Raw genomic sequence first — 16,103 nt, 5'->3', positions numbered from 1 at the left:
TTTATAATTTATCATAATATTATATTATATTATTATTTCAAAAATATATATTTGGATTATCAAATATATTTATGATATATATGATATAATGGAAAGCACTTTCAAAGTATAAGATAAAAATAATGCTATCTTTAGTCTTGTCTCGAGACCAAAGAGAATCACCAAACAAAAGCATTGTAGAGATATGCTTCTGATGATTTCATAGATATTGAAATTTAACACAACATAGAATGTAGACAATATTGTTATATAAAAAATATTAAAAATAACATGCATAGTTGGCAAATAATGGATTGTGTCTATTCTTTATTGATAAGAATATAGACAACTAATCCAATCAAAGTGTTTAGCAATTGTTGTGCTTACAGATCGGAAAAAGAAAAAGTATTTATGTAAATTATTATTTATTGTATCTTTCTAATTAAAAAATATTAAGAAATTTTATTATTTATATTTTAGTATTTATATAAAAAATTTTTTAATAATTGAATGATGAAAAATTGATGATGAAAACATTAAAAAAAACATTCAAATAAATTATTTTGTTATTAATTCATAATACATAATAGATTTTTTAAAACTTGTATTTTTACAAATATTATTATTGTATAAATTTAATATATTCAAAAAAAAAATATTAAAATAAAAAATTTGTACTTTTGAACTGATAAATTATATTAAAAAGAGCTTAAATAATGCTAGTCATGAAATATATTTATTCTTTTTATATGTATATATATAATTATATAATGTGTTAATTAATGTTCATTTTTGTAGAGATATATGTATATTCGTATATATATATAATAAATTATTGGAAAATTAATAGTTATAATTTTTTATTTTGAAAACAATATTAAATATTAAATAATATTAAATAAACTATTGATATATTAATTAATTTAAAACAATAATATTAATGTTAAAAAATTATTATACATATTATTATAAATATTATAAAAACTGTATGTAATATGGAAAATTATATAAATTTCATTTAATTATTAAGAAGTACAAAAATTTATTTATTAGCTTTTTTTATTAGAAAATTTATTATTACAAAATCTTAAAAAATAATGATAATATAAGATCATGAGAAATTTAATATTATAAATTATCATAATTTAAATTTCATTATGAATATTTTTCATTTCAAGATAATAATATAATTGGTTATAATAATTAATCCATATAATTAATAAAAATTATATTATAATAAAAATATTTAATACAACATTTCTTATATTACATAAGAAATATAATAAAAATCAATATTTTAAATAACTTTTGATACTATTTTTGAATTGAATTCTGTCTAATGTACAAAATATATAAACTCTTATAAAAATTAAATTATATAAATTAAAATAGATATATGATTTTTGTAATACATAAAAAAAATTTATATATATATACGTAATATATACGTAATATATACGTAATATACATAAATGTATAAAAGTTGACATATATTTGATATATATACTTTTAATATATAAAAATTCGATTGAAAATTTTGTTAAGATTTTTAATTAACAAATTAAGCAAAAAGAACAAAGTTAATCAATCATTTTTTATTTAAATATAAATTTTATAGAGCTATATAAACAAGAATAGCAAATAGTGAAAAGACAAAAATAAAATACGATAAAAATTAGAGAATCAATTTTATAAAATATTATTTAATTTTAAATCAGACTTTAAACAATATATACCATGTTAAATGTTATAAATTTATGTAATTAAAATTTATGGGATTAAAAAATATTTTCAATAATCATATGTTTTTTTCTCATTTATTAATGAATATGAATTTTTTATTTTTTTGTAGCAATATTATAATTTGTCTGTTTTTCTTTGCTATTATTGTATTAGTAATCTATATATAGTCTTAATATATCTTTGTTTTTTTTATCACATCAAATTCTTCAAAAAGCAATTAACTTTTCTCTTCTTTTTTAAAAGTGAGTGAATATTAATTTATATAAATTATAATGAAAAAAAATTATATTTATATTTAGTATGTTTAGTACTTTATATATATGTAAATATACGTATTTACTATCATTAATCAAAATTTATTCCCAATGTTTATGAAAAGAGTATTGTTGCATTGAAAATCACGATTTATATCTGAAATAAGCTATGTTATCTATCTTATTAATAGTAACTATATGCTTGAATGAACCAATCAAATTACGGAAAATTCAAATTCAAACGAAAGTTGAAAGAGTCAATTTTTCAAATGGCGGCTTCACTATGTAAGTATCAACCGTTATAGTGTACAAACAGAATAAATAAATATAAATTAAAAAATTACCTAATAATAAATAAATATTATTAATTATTCATTAACTTAAAAAAATAGTTCGTAAAAATGTCAGACAGTATTAAAGTTGCCATTAAAGTGAGACCTTTGATTAAACGTGAAAAGGATGATAATTTATCAATACAATGGATAGTTCAAGAAAATTCTATTGTTTCTACAGATTTAGAAATAAAAAAGCGAGGAGATGGAAGATTTATTTTTGGTACATATATAGATACATATAGTGTTTATTTATCATTATTTATTTAAATTACTATTATGTGATATAATTATTAAATGAATTATACAAATTCAGCTGTTTTTAATATATTTATAGATCATATTTTTGATGTAAATGCATCTAATTCAGATGTATTTAATGTTGTTGTAAAACCTATTGTTAATGCTGCTGTAAATGGTTTTAATGGTACAGTATTTGCATATGGTCAAACAAGTTCTGGTAAAACATACACTATGATGGGTGGTACAGAAGAATTGGGAATTATACCACTTGCTATACAGTATATGTTTGATACTATTGCTAATACTATGGGACGTGAATTTTTATTGAGGTTTATATATTTTTCTTAATAAAACTTATAATGATAATATTGATAAATTCAATATAATTATATATATATATATATATATATATATATATAAAATAACTTATTTTTTAGAGTATCTTACTTAGAAATTTACAATGAAAGAGTTAATGATCTTTTGAATAAAAATGGGATTGATTTGAAGTTAAAAGAAGATGGCAATGGGCAAGTAATTTTGTTATGTAAAGAAGAAATTACCAATAGTCCTGAAAATGTATTGTCCATTATGAAAAAAGGAAATAAAAATAGAAGAACAGGAGAAACTAATATGAATGAACGTAGTAGTAGAAGTCATACTATATTTAGAATTGTAAGTTCATATCAATAATTATATATATATATATAAAATATCTTAACATAAATTCTGTATTCAGACAATTGAAAGTAGAGAAGCTGGAGGAGATTCAGATAGTGCTATACAAGTATCACAATTGAACTTAATAGATCTTGCTGGTTCTGAAAGAGCAAGACAAACAGGAGCTACTGGAGAAAGATTCAAAGAAGGAAGACATATTAATTTATCTCTATCAACATTAGGTTTAGTAATCAAACAATTAAGTGAATCTCAAGATAATCAAAAACATGTTAATTTTCGTGATAGTAAATTAACAAGATTACTTCAGAATTCATTAGGTGGCAATGCTATGACAGCAATAATATGTGCAGTGACTCCTGTTGCTTTAGAAGAGACTCAGTGTACTTTATCGTTAGTATATTGCTATTTTAATGTACATATGATGTATATTTATATCATTTATTATTTATATTATTGTTATTTTATTATTTAAATTTTATTTTATTCATTTTTAGTTTCGCATATCGGGCAAAAAGTGTAAAGAATAAACCACAAATCAACGAAGTTATGTCTGATGGAGCACTTTTGAAACGTTATGCAAAGCAATTGGCTAAACTTCAACAAGAATTAGAGGTTTCTTATTTGAATTGTTTTGAGAAATTACCTATTCATTTCGTCTAAAGTTATATTTTTATTAATGTTATTTTAGAAAATAAAAAATGAAAATCGATCTGAAGAAGTTAAAGAAATGGAATCTAAATTACAAGAAAAAGATCGTATTAATCAATTATTAGAAGAACGTATAGAGTTATTAAAAACTCGGATTGTTTCTGGAGATAATACAAATCAAAAAGATTCGTTGAAATACGAATTTAAAAGAAGACAAACATGGGGAGGTCCTGGAATGTTTAATCATCATTTAGCAGTTTTTCAATCTAAAACTGGTTTACCAACTATAAAAGAAATATCTGAAATACCAAATAGGAAAAGTATAATTCAGTCTATGGATATAATGAATCAAAGTAAATTTTTTATATTACTTTTAAATTTATATATTACATATTATTTATAATAATATAATATATTTATAATAATATATTATACTGATATTTGTATAAATAATAAATGATATATTGTTTTTTATTTTTTATAGCATTTCAAACTGCTTTTACTGATTTTGAATTAGAATTATTTGAAACTGAAAGAGAACGTGAATCTAGAGAAAATATAAGTGATAGTGACGAAGAATCATTTGTAATAAAACATAAAAATCGAGTTACTTTTAGAGATGATGTAGTGAATATAAAACCTAAAAATAATAGTTTTGATGTAACACCAGAAAAATCTAATAGTTATACTCAAACTGTAAGGTAAGATAAAAATTAATAAATTATAAAACTTTCATATCTTTATTTTTTAAAATTATAACATATAATAACAGTTATCAGATTTCTCCTTCTACGCCAAAACATGTTTTACGACGATATATCACAGATTTAACAAAAGAATTTGTAGAACTTCGTGAATTTACAACTCTAGAAAGGCAGTTAATATGCCAATGCCATACACAAGTAAATATAATCAATTATATAATATATAATAATATATTCGTTATATTTTTTTTATATATAATATTGAATCTTTCATTTTAGGATTTACAAACGGAAATAAAACAAGCAGACGAAATAAAGTCAACTCTGAAATATTATAAACCAGAATATAATTCAGAAGTGAAAGAACAACTTGTGAATCTTAATCTTGCAGAAGAAACAAATTTAGAATATATAATTTCTGAATTATGTATTAAACTGAATCAAATTCAAAAACAAAATATTTCTGAAAAAAAATTATTAGAAAAAAAAATTAAGGACATTACTTCTGAAAAAAATGAATTTGAATACATTAGTCGTGAATTACGAGCAGAATTGAAAAACAAAACAGCAGAATTGGATTTGAAAATTATGTCCGAAGAAAATGTAAGACAAGAGGAAACATCGAAAATATCAGAATTAGAAAAAAAAATTGAGGACATTATTTCAGAAAAAAATAAACTGGAATGCATTAATATTAATTTACATAATGATTCAACAAAAAAGATTACAGAATTACAAAAGCAAGTTGAAAATATTACTTCTGAAAAAAATGAATTTGAGCATATGCGTCGAGAATTACATATAGAATTAAATAAAAAATCTATAGAATTAGAGAAAATGAAAAATAATTCAGAAAATATTGAAACAATAAGTAACAGAATAATAGAGTTAGAGACAATAATTGAAAATATTACAACTGAAAAAAATAAATTTAAATGTATAAATGATGATTTACATACTGAATTAAATCGAATTTCGGCAGAATTTGCATTACAAATTGCTTCAGAACAAACAGAAAAACAAAAAGTAATCGAAAAAGTATCTGAATTAGAAAAACATATTGAAGAAATTAATTCAAATAAAAATGAAAATTTTAATATTGAATTAAAAAATGAATTAGATAAAAAAATTATAGATTTGGAATTAAAAATTGAATCCGAGCAAGCTTTAAATCAAGAAGCAGTGGAAAAAATTTCTAAATTAGAAAAAAAAATCGAAAATATTATTTCTGAAAAAAATGAACTAGAAATTATGAATACTGAATTCAGTAAAAATGCTTCAGAATTAAAATCTATGATTACATCGCAACAGACTGTTTATCAAAAAGCAAATGATAAAATTACTGAATTAGAAGAAAAATTAGAAAATACAATATCAGAGAAAAATGAATTCCAGCGTATTAACATTGAACTACGTGCTGAATTAGATAAAAAATGTTCTGAATTTGAATTAACAATAATGTCAAAGGAAAATGAAAATCTTATAGCAATGGAAAAGATTTCGGAAATTGAAAAACAAATTATAAATATAGCATTTGAAAAAAATGAACTCGAACGAATCAATAATGAATTACGAATTGAATTAGAACAAAAAAATTTTGAACTAAAAGAGAAAATAATGACAGAAGAATCTAAAAATTTGAAAATTATGGAAAAGATTTTTGAATTAGAAACACAAATTGATAATATAACATCCGAAAAAGATGAATATAAGCGTATTAATATTGAATTACGTGCTGAATTGAATGCAAAGATTTCTGAATTGAACTTACATGTAATATCAAATGAAATTGATAATCAAACTGATACAAAAATGACTTCTGAAGATATTGAATTAAAATGTATCAATGATGAATTATATACCAAATTGAATCAAACAACTAATGACTTAAAGACTAAAATATCTATAGTAAAAGAAACTGAGTATCAAAATACAACAAGTATGAAATTTGAAAAAAATGAACAGTGCTATATTAATAAAGATTTATGCATTAAATTAGCTAAAAAAATTTCTGCCTTAAAGACAAAAGTTATAACAGAAAAAATTGAAAATCAGAAAATAAAAGAAATAATTGATGAATTAGAAATAGAAATTGAAAACATAATATCCAAAAATAATGAAATTGAACATACTATTACTCAATTATATTTTGATTTAGATAAAAAAACTTCTACATTAGAATCAGAACAAATCAAAAATCAAAAAACAAGAAAGATTTCTGAATTAAATAAGCAAATTGAATGTATTATGTCAGAACAAAATGAAAATCTTAATAATTTAAATTTAGAACTTGAAGAAAAATCTTCTGAGCTAGAATCGAGAATGTTAAAACAAATTACATGTAAAGAAGATATAAAAGCAACTTCTGAATTAGAAAAACAAATAGAAAATACTAATTTACAAAATAATGAGCTTGAAAATGTTATTGAATTATATTACACAGAAAATAAAGAAGTTTTACAAGATATTCAAACTACAAATCAAGATTTAAAAGATCAACTAAAAAATGAATCTAATCTATCTTTCTTAACAATGAATGAAACTAATGCAGATAATTTACATTTAAGCCTAAATATAGAAGCAGAGAAAAGCTATTTGGAAGAAACTCTTCAACTAAAAAGTCAAGAGTTGGAAGATATCAAAAACGATGTTCAAAGCCTTAAAACAGATATAAAGAATTTACAAGAAACTATTTATTTATTAACAACTGAAAATATGGAAATGACTACTAAATTAACTATAGAACAAGAGAATGCGAAACAAACAGAAATTAATCTTCAGAAAACAATTGATGAACTTTATACGCGCATTTATCAAGTTACAAATGAAAAAATTACTTTACAAAGCGATCTAGCGGCCTTGAATGATCAATTGGAATCTATGCATTCTAAAATGCCAACAGTATATAATGAAAAAGAATTATTTGAATCATATCAAAATAAAATTGATAAGTTAACAACCGAAAACATTGAATTATCAGCTTCTATTGCAGAAAAAAATATAGAGCTTGAAAATATCAAAGAAAGTAAATCACTTTTATATGATCATGATTGCATTTATAAAAAAGAAGTAGTTATTCTTAAAGAACAGAATGAATGTTTGCAAATGGAGAATAATGAACTTTCTACAGAATTAATAGACAAAATTGAAGAAAATGATATGTTGAAGGAACAATGTGATATATTAAAAATCAAAATAGAACAATCATTAGTATTAAATGAAAATGTTGCTGAAAATGACATAGAACATTTAAAGACGGAAAATAATAATTTAAAACTAGAAATTGCAGAATTAAAAACAAAAGTAACAATATTATCTGAAGAAAATGAAAAATTCTCCACCAGCTTGTTAGAAAGTATAGATAATCTTGATTCTGTTCAAAATGAAAAATCATGTAACAATTCTTTACATTTATCAAAGATATTTAATGATAGTACGGATATTAATGAAATTGAACAAGAAATATTAGAAACTGACGAAAAATTAGAAAATAAAGTGATAACATTGCAGAACAAAATCGATCATTTGACACGTCTAAATAAAAGACTTAGTGATTTAAAATTAACTTCTTGTAATCAATGTATACATTTAAGAAATATGAACGAAAGTTACAGAGCTTTGAAACTTGAAACAAAAATTCTAAATCAAAAGTTAAAAGATTTACAAAGAAAATATGATCGTAAATGTATGGACACTGATATTTTAAAAAATAAAGTAAATGAGGAATTGAATTCAAGTGAACATGATCTATCTTCAAATGTTGTTTTTGTTAATGAAATGAATGTCAGTTTTGTTGAAAAAAAGATTCAAAATTTGAATGACGAGCTACAAACTTTAAAAACCGAACATGATAAACTCTTAATTCTGTATGAAAATGAGCATACTGATTCAAAATTACTTCAAAGCGATATGATTGTAAATGCATCCAATACTCAAGAGTCTCAATCAAAGAAAAACAAAAGTGAAAATAGAATAGAACAAATTCAAAATTATATTGATCATATAAGAAATGATATAGATAAAATAAAAGAAAATAGTATAAATTTTAATGCTATACTTAATGAATTTAAATCTGAGAAAATTAATTTGTTAGATGAAATTAATAATCTAAAAGATATTAATGAAGAATTAGAACAAAAAATATTAAATAACGAGAGCACAGCAATAAATAAAATACAAATTCTTGAAAATGAATTAATTAATATGAATAAAGAAATTGATCGGTTTACTACACAAGAAAAAAAATTGGAAACACAAAGAATTATGTTAGAAGTAGAATTGGAAGGTTTGAAAGTCGAAGAAGAGAAAAAAAATATTTTGATTAATGAATTAAATGAACATATTTTTTCTCTCAAAAATGAATTAGATTTAATTACAAACCAGAGAAATGAATTAATTAATTCAACTACAATTAAATGCAAAGAAGAAGAGTTAAAATATCTAAAAGAACAATGTGAGAAATTCGAAAAAGAAAAATTACAAAGTAAAGAATTGGAACATCATAATATATTAAAGATTAAAGAATTAGAAATATGTGTAAACGATCTTCAAAGAAATATAACAAATCAAGAAAACATCTCTAAAGAATATCAAGAAAAAAATATTAATTTCGAAAAACTTTTGCAAGAAAAAGAGGAAGAAAAACATAATCTGATAGAAAAATTACAAGCAAATGAAACAAAAATAATTGATATTAAGAATAATTTAAAAATGGAATATAAGAATGAATTAGATTCAATGGTCCTGCAATATCAACAATATGTCAAAGAAAATGATAACAATATAAAAAAATTAAATGACACATTAAATAAATATATTGATGAAAATTTGAACTTAACACAAGAGCTCACTAATTTACGAAATATCAAAGAAAAATTAAATGAAATAACAACAGAAAAAGATCATTTATTTGATGAACAAAAAAAATTGATTAATGATAAGGAACAATTTTATGAGGAATTAAATGATGTTAAGAAATGTATAATTAAAGAACTCAGTTCACTTAAATGTAATATAAATTTGCCAAATTTTTCAAGTAAATCTGCAAATGAAATTTTTGTAATTTTCTTACAAACGCTTTTATCTAAAGAAGAAGAAGTAATTAAAACTGTACGAGAAACATATGAAAAGGAGAAACAAAAAGTAGAAGAAGAAAAACAACAATGTATAGATACAGAAAGACGTACTGGTATGTGGGCCAAAGAATTAGAAGCAGAAATTGAAAAACTCCAAACAGATCTAACAGAAGAAGAACGTTCTCATAAAGAATATCAAAATAAAATATTTCAATTAGAGCATTTTCTAAAAGAAAGTAATCATGAAAATGAAATGTTGAAAGAAAAAATGAAGACATTAGAAACAGATTTTATATATTTACAAACAGAATTTGATAAACAACATAAAGTTGATAGTCAACAAGAAGAGGCAATTTTTGAGGCTCAGAAAAGAGAAAAAGAAGCACAAGAAATGTTTAAAAATAAAGAAGTAGAATTACAATTGAAACTTAAATCTGAAAAAGAAATGTATGAAAAAAAAATAAACAATTTCATTCAAACTATAGAATGTTACAAAACAAAAAATTTTGAATTAAATAATACTATTGAAGGACTTGAAATAAATGAAAAACAATTGAAAAATATCATAGAAGCAAATTCATCTGAAATAAAAAAGAAAAATGAAAATATAGAAAAAATAAATGCAGAATTTGAACAACTTACACAAGTTTATAATGAAATAAATCAAGAAATGAGACAAAAAAATTCACATATTGAAGAGATCACAACAATTTTAAAAAACAAATGTGATTTGTTATCTGAATATAAAATAAAACTTGAAACAATTTTACCTGAATATGAAATGTTAAAGGAACATGTTAAAGATCAAAAATTGACCATAGAACAATGTAAAGAAGAAATAGAAGTACTAAGAAAAGAAAGAGAAGAGCAATTGGAAATTATCAAAGATAAATTGAATACGGAAGAAATAAAAAATGCTAGCTTAAGTAAACACTTAAATGAATTGAATAATAAGAATATTTCAATAATAGAAGAATTAAATAGTTTAAAAGAAAAATTCAAAGAACTTCAAGAAACAAATATAAAATTAGAAAGAAAAATTAGAAATAGTACCAGCAAAATTAAAGCAGAAGCGGAAATAGAAGAATTAAAAGAATTAAATAAAAGATTGCAGAACAATTTGGAAGGTGCAAGCAATCGTGTTGCGGAATTTCAAGAGATTAAAAATCAGACTTTAAAAGATTTGATTGATATTAAAGGTAAATATGAATTTATATTACAAGAAAATAATGAATTGAAGAAAACGTTTTCATTATACAATTTGAAACACATAACTTCAAATTCGTTAATAGACGAAAGTAAATATGATGCACTTCTTTTAGAGAAGAATAAAATTGCATTAGAATTGGAAGATAAAAAGATATTATTAAATCAAAAAGATAAAGATATAAAAGAACATGTCACACAAATACAAAAATTAATTGATAAAAATAAGGAATTGGATGATGAATTGGAAGAATATGCAGCAGTAATTAGAGAACGAGATATTGAAATTTCAAAATTAGAAGAAAAATTATATTCTCGTTTTTCTGAAAATGTTCTTATTAATGAATTAGAAGAGAAATTAAAATATCGTAATGAAGAGAATGAAAAACTTCGTGATCAAGTTGATGCACTTAGAATGAGATTGCAAATGAATGTAGAAGAAAATATCAAATCGCAAAATGAAAATATTGTTCGCGACTTAACAAAGCAAAATTTGGAATTGCAAACAAAGTTAAGTTTTTATAAGAAACAGATAGATGATAATAAATTTAAAGAAATACATATGGAACAATTACAAAATTTGAATAAAAAATTACAAAATGATTTAAGAGATGCAAACCATCGTATAAAAGAACTTGAAGAAGAAAAAAATAAAATAATAAAGAAATTAGAAGCACATAAATTATTGTTAAACCAAAAAGATAAAGAAATTAAGGAATACATAAATAAAGTACAAGATTTAACAATAAAAAATAAAAGTTTAATACAAATACAATACAATAAAAATGAATTTGATAATGAAATGGAATCCATTCATAGTCGAGAAATTTCAAATTTATCTAATTTAGATTTATATTCAACAAAAGATGAATCAAATAATGATATAAAACAAAAATTAGAATTCTTCATGCTAGAGAATAGAAAACTTAAAGATGAAATTAGAAAGCTTCAAATGAAATTAAGAATCGAAGTACATGAAAATAGTATGTTCAAAGATAATAAAAAGAATCAATATAAAACTGATATATCTGATAAAGACATTGAAATATATGAGAATAAATATGAAGAATTGAAGAAAAAAATTCATGAATTAGAATTACAATTAGTATCAAAAAATGGAAAAATTGCAACATTAGAAATACAAATTCAAAGTGAGAATTTTCCATATCAAAGAAAATGTAAAGAGTTAGAAGAACTTGTACTTGCGTTTCGTAATAAGGTATGTTATAAAATATAAAAATAATTAAAGATTGATATTTAGTTTATAAATATATAAAAATGGTAATTTTATACAGTTTTATATAATTTGAAATTTCCTTTGATTTAATTCAAGTTTTAGAAGCTAATTGCAATGACGAATATTATAACTTATTGAATATGGTTTATTCTCAAAAATCTTAAATTATAACAACTATATAAATATTTAACTTATATATTTTATGTAACAGAATGCAGAATTAAATAATGAAGTAAAGAAATTACAAAGGACTGTGAATGATATTAATGCATGGGAATGTGACATTTGTAGACGATGGCGTATAAATAGAAAAGACCAAGCTTGTCAAACAATACCTAATAACACTGTACGTTTCTGTGGTACTAATAGTGGAGTTGTCGAGGTAATATAAAAATATTAACATATTAATTTTTAAAATAAAAATATTTACAATACTTATTTTGGATTATAATTTTTAAATAGGATCATGTGAAAATAGAAAAATTAGAAAAAGAAAAAATGTTAATGAAAGACTTATGCCGCTCTCGAGCTCGACAAATAAGAGAATTGCAGGATCGTTTAAAAGAACTAGAAGAAATACAAAGTTCGTTTTCTTTAAAGCCACATGAAGTATTGCAAGATAAATCTAATCAACAGAATAGCAATGTTACAAAATTGAGCAGACATTTGGATATTAGAAAAAATCCATAAGTTAATTTTTGTTTTTAGGATAAGGATGTGCATTAAGCGTATTTTAATTAACGACCAACAAGTAAAAAATATAATTTTTTATTCTCTTTCTGTACTATATGTATATATTTATAAAACTGTAAATAACAGTGACTAAATTGAGAATTATACATATCATATCTTTAATTTTATAACTTAAATGTATGGTTTTATTAAAAGATAATTGATTTATTCATAAAATTAATATTTTGATTAATAATTGACGAAATAATTAATGAAACTATTAAAAAAACTTATAAAAAATTATAAGGGATTATAATAAAAATATAACTGTTGTTTTTATAAATAAATAAAAAATATAAATATAAATTGAATTTATAATTTTATATAAAATGATTTATTAAATAAAATTTTTATTATAAATTCATATGTATAAGTTTTTTTTGATTGATATTATATATTTGTGCTGAATTATCATAATGTTTAATATTTCATGATTTGCTGAGTTTTTGTTTTTTTAATTTATGTTTAGATGTAAATTTTTGAAGTCTTTTATTACCAACTTTTCTTTCAAATAAATCTATGACAAAAAATTAATAATTATAAAATATCAATGAATTAAAATTGTTTTAAATATATAAGATTGAAATTACCTTTATCAGGTTCTTCTCCTATTTCATCACGATAATATTGCGCATCATCATCTTCTATATTATTTTCTTCAACTGACTCTTTTGCAATTTTTTGTAATAATATTTCACTTTCTTTCTTTTTCTGTATTCCCTTTAGAGATCTTTCTTTATGTTCTTGTTTCTGTAATTCTTTTCTCTTCTTATTTTCTTCTTGTATTTTTTTTCTTTTTTCTTTCAATTTCTTTTTTTCTTCTCGTTTTTTTTTTATTAAAAGTTTTTCTTCTTCAGATTTAAAAACATATTCATGATAAAGTACTTCACCATCCAAGAGTCCATCTTCAACTTTTATTAACTAAAAATATCTTAAAGAATATTAATTTCTGTAATAATATTTTTTTAGTTATTTAATAAAAAGAAATATTTCTAACCTCTAATGTTAATCTAGGACCCAATTCAGAAAGTCTAATTGCACTTTTATTATTTGCATAATTACCACGTGAAGATAATTTTTGTGGTAATGTAACATGATTCAAAGGATCATCTTCAACTTCACTTTCAGAAACTGTTTCTTTTGTTAAAAAATCAGAAAAATCCTCACATTTAGATAAATTTGGTATTTTAGCTTGAACTAATTTTTTAACACCTTTTGACAAACCAACAGGTATTACTTTAATTGCATAATGCCTAAGATCAATAGTTTTTGATGTTGCATTATAATTTAAACACAAACATCTACGAATAGTACTTAAATTAACCTATAAAAAAATCAAAATATATTTTATAATATAAAATTATGACTTAATTTAATTTAACATTTAAAATAAAATTGTTTAGAATGAAACTCACTGTAGTCAAATTTATTGTAGGAAACATATTTTGAAACATAGAAGCAATAAGTTTTAATTGCATACCTTCTCCACTAAAATTATTTAATATTACTAACGGAGAATTATTAAATAATTCTTCATATACCATTTGCTTTTTTATTAAAGATATTACATCACGTGATAATGAAAAACTATGTATTTTAAATGTAAGTGTTGGTCCTCTTGGTAACCTATTTTACATTTATTAATTATTTATATATTTAATAATTAATATAATTTCTAAAAATTAATTATTTAATAATATATTTATGATGTAATTTGCAAAAATTTAACTTATATTTAATTTTGATACCTGCAAAGTTTAAAATACATTCCTTGTTCTGTTTTTGAAAATATACACATATGTGTAACATGTAATATGCTAGCTATAGATACAAAATCTTTAATTGTATTTTTTTTTCTTTCTTTTAAAGACATTGCTGTAAAAGGTTCCATAATTTTACGAAAATTTTTTGTAAGCTCAACAATATGCTCTCCAGGTATTCCACGATGAATGACAAATGAATGAGGTGCTTTTACTATATCTGGATTTTCTTCTGTATTAATCTGTTTATTCCTTTTTACGCAACGACCCTAATTAATTTATAATTAAATAAGGGATTAATTTTTATTAACTTTATACTATTAATTATATTATCTTATTAAAAAATATTTACATTTTTATAGAAAATTTATTAGCTATTTAATTTATTATTTTTTTAATTTATATATTGAAAGTTTTCAAATGAAATAATTAATAATTAATTACCTTTTTATGACGTCCCATGATTTTTTAAAATTATTTTTTTTTAAAATTAAGGTTAGAATATTTATCACGTGTATATACAACACAATGCTGTGAAATTATCGATTTTAAAACAGGTTGGACACAACATAAAACTCATAGTGAATAAAAAATTATTATTATATATTTTTTAGTTTCTAATAAATTTGTTGAAAAATATTTAAATTCATTGAATGTCAAAAAGTGAGAAATTTATTTTAGTAATTAAATTATTAATAAATAATTTTATAATATTAATAAATTATTAATAAATATTTTAATAATTAAATTATGATTAATATTTTTACATTTTTTAAAGATATTAACGTATAATATTTTCTCGCTAAAATTATATTATATTTATTAATATTTTTATGTTGTTATTAATAAAAGTTTGATAGTATAATAATTAATATCGTTCAGTTTTATATAATTTTCATATAAAGCATAAAAATTTCTATTAATATAAATTATATATATATAATATTTTTAGTATAATTTTTAGTATAAGTTTTTAATTTAACTTTTTACACATATGCTTTTGTCTATTCTATTCTTTTCTTTTTATTTATTTTATTATTATTTTATTATTTTCAACTTATTAAAATCTAAAGTTATATAAAGAGTACAATAAGAGATCGCGAAATCATCCAACTTCCCTTCTCATTCTATTATGAATCCTGGAAATGATTACGGTTGTTCACCGCGTGGAAGGATTCATTGTCTGAAAGCGCGGGAACTTCGGTGCAACTTGTTAAGCGAAGAAAACTCTTCTCACGGTGCAAAGTTCATGGCTAGTGCGTCGATCTTTATCTATTTAGCCATGTCCGGGGACCTCTTGAGTTGTTACACACTAAAATTACGTCGCCAATAATGAGGATATAAACTCTTTTAATAATCTTGCTTCCACGTCTTTGCTTTTCTTTACTTTGCAATTTTCTCAACGCTAGTAACGTCCGTTATCAATCTCACATCTTTTATTTATGATCCGATATAATGTTAACGATATCCATTATATTGCAAAATAAATCACTAAGAAACTTATTTATTTTT

The 16,103-nt window shown here is 21.7% G+C and overlaps 2 protein-coding genes across 2 annotated transcripts; one reads left to right on the top strand and one right to left on the bottom strand.

Moving 5' to 3' along the window:
* The first annotated feature begins 2,119 nt into the window (after positions 1 to 2,119).
* LOC725469 (kinesin 7A) lies at positions 2,120 to 12,962 on the top strand. The gene is made up of 12 exons (XM_026445782.1): positions 2,120 to 2,261; positions 2,369 to 2,531; positions 2,646 to 2,880; positions 2,989 to 3,223; positions 3,288 to 3,619; positions 3,724 to 3,841; positions 3,918 to 4,230; positions 4,362 to 4,578; positions 4,650 to 4,779; positions 4,861 to 12,081; positions 12,311 to 12,481; positions 12,562 to 12,962. Exons 2-12 carry the CDS (start codon positions 2,378 to 2,380, stop codon positions 12,787 to 12,789), a joined length of 9,354 nt encoding a protein of 3,117 aa, XP_026301567.1. The 5' UTR covers positions 2,120 to 2,261; positions 2,369 to 2,377; the 3' UTR covers positions 12,790 to 12,962.
* Positions 12,963 to 13,204: 242 nt separating this feature from the next.
* On the bottom strand, positions 13,205 to 15,154 carry LOC411953 (protein Peter pan). The gene is made up of 6 exons (XM_395421.7): positions 15,036 to 15,154; positions 14,580 to 14,860; positions 14,247 to 14,457; positions 13,829 to 14,155; positions 13,422 to 13,752; positions 13,205 to 13,348 (listed from the first exon to the last, which is right to left on the bottom strand). Exons 1-6 carry the CDS (start codon positions 15,051 to 15,053, stop codon positions 13,260 to 13,262), a joined length of 1,257 nt encoding a protein of 418 aa, XP_395421.4. The 5' UTR covers positions 15,054 to 15,154; the 3' UTR covers positions 13,205 to 13,259.
* Between the last annotated feature and the right edge of the window lie 949 nt (positions 15,155 to 16,103).

The sequence above is a fragment of the Apis mellifera genome, linkage group LG16 (assembly GCF_003254395.2).
Source record: "Apis mellifera strain DH4 linkage group LG16, Amel_HAv3.1, whole genome shotgun sequence".
In the NCBI taxonomy this organism is placed as follows: domain Eukaryota; kingdom Metazoa; phylum Arthropoda; class Insecta; order Hymenoptera; family Apidae; genus Apis; species Apis mellifera.
The sequence above is the reverse complement of the archived record's forward strand: the minus strand, read 5'-3'. Positions and strand labels throughout refer to the sequence as shown.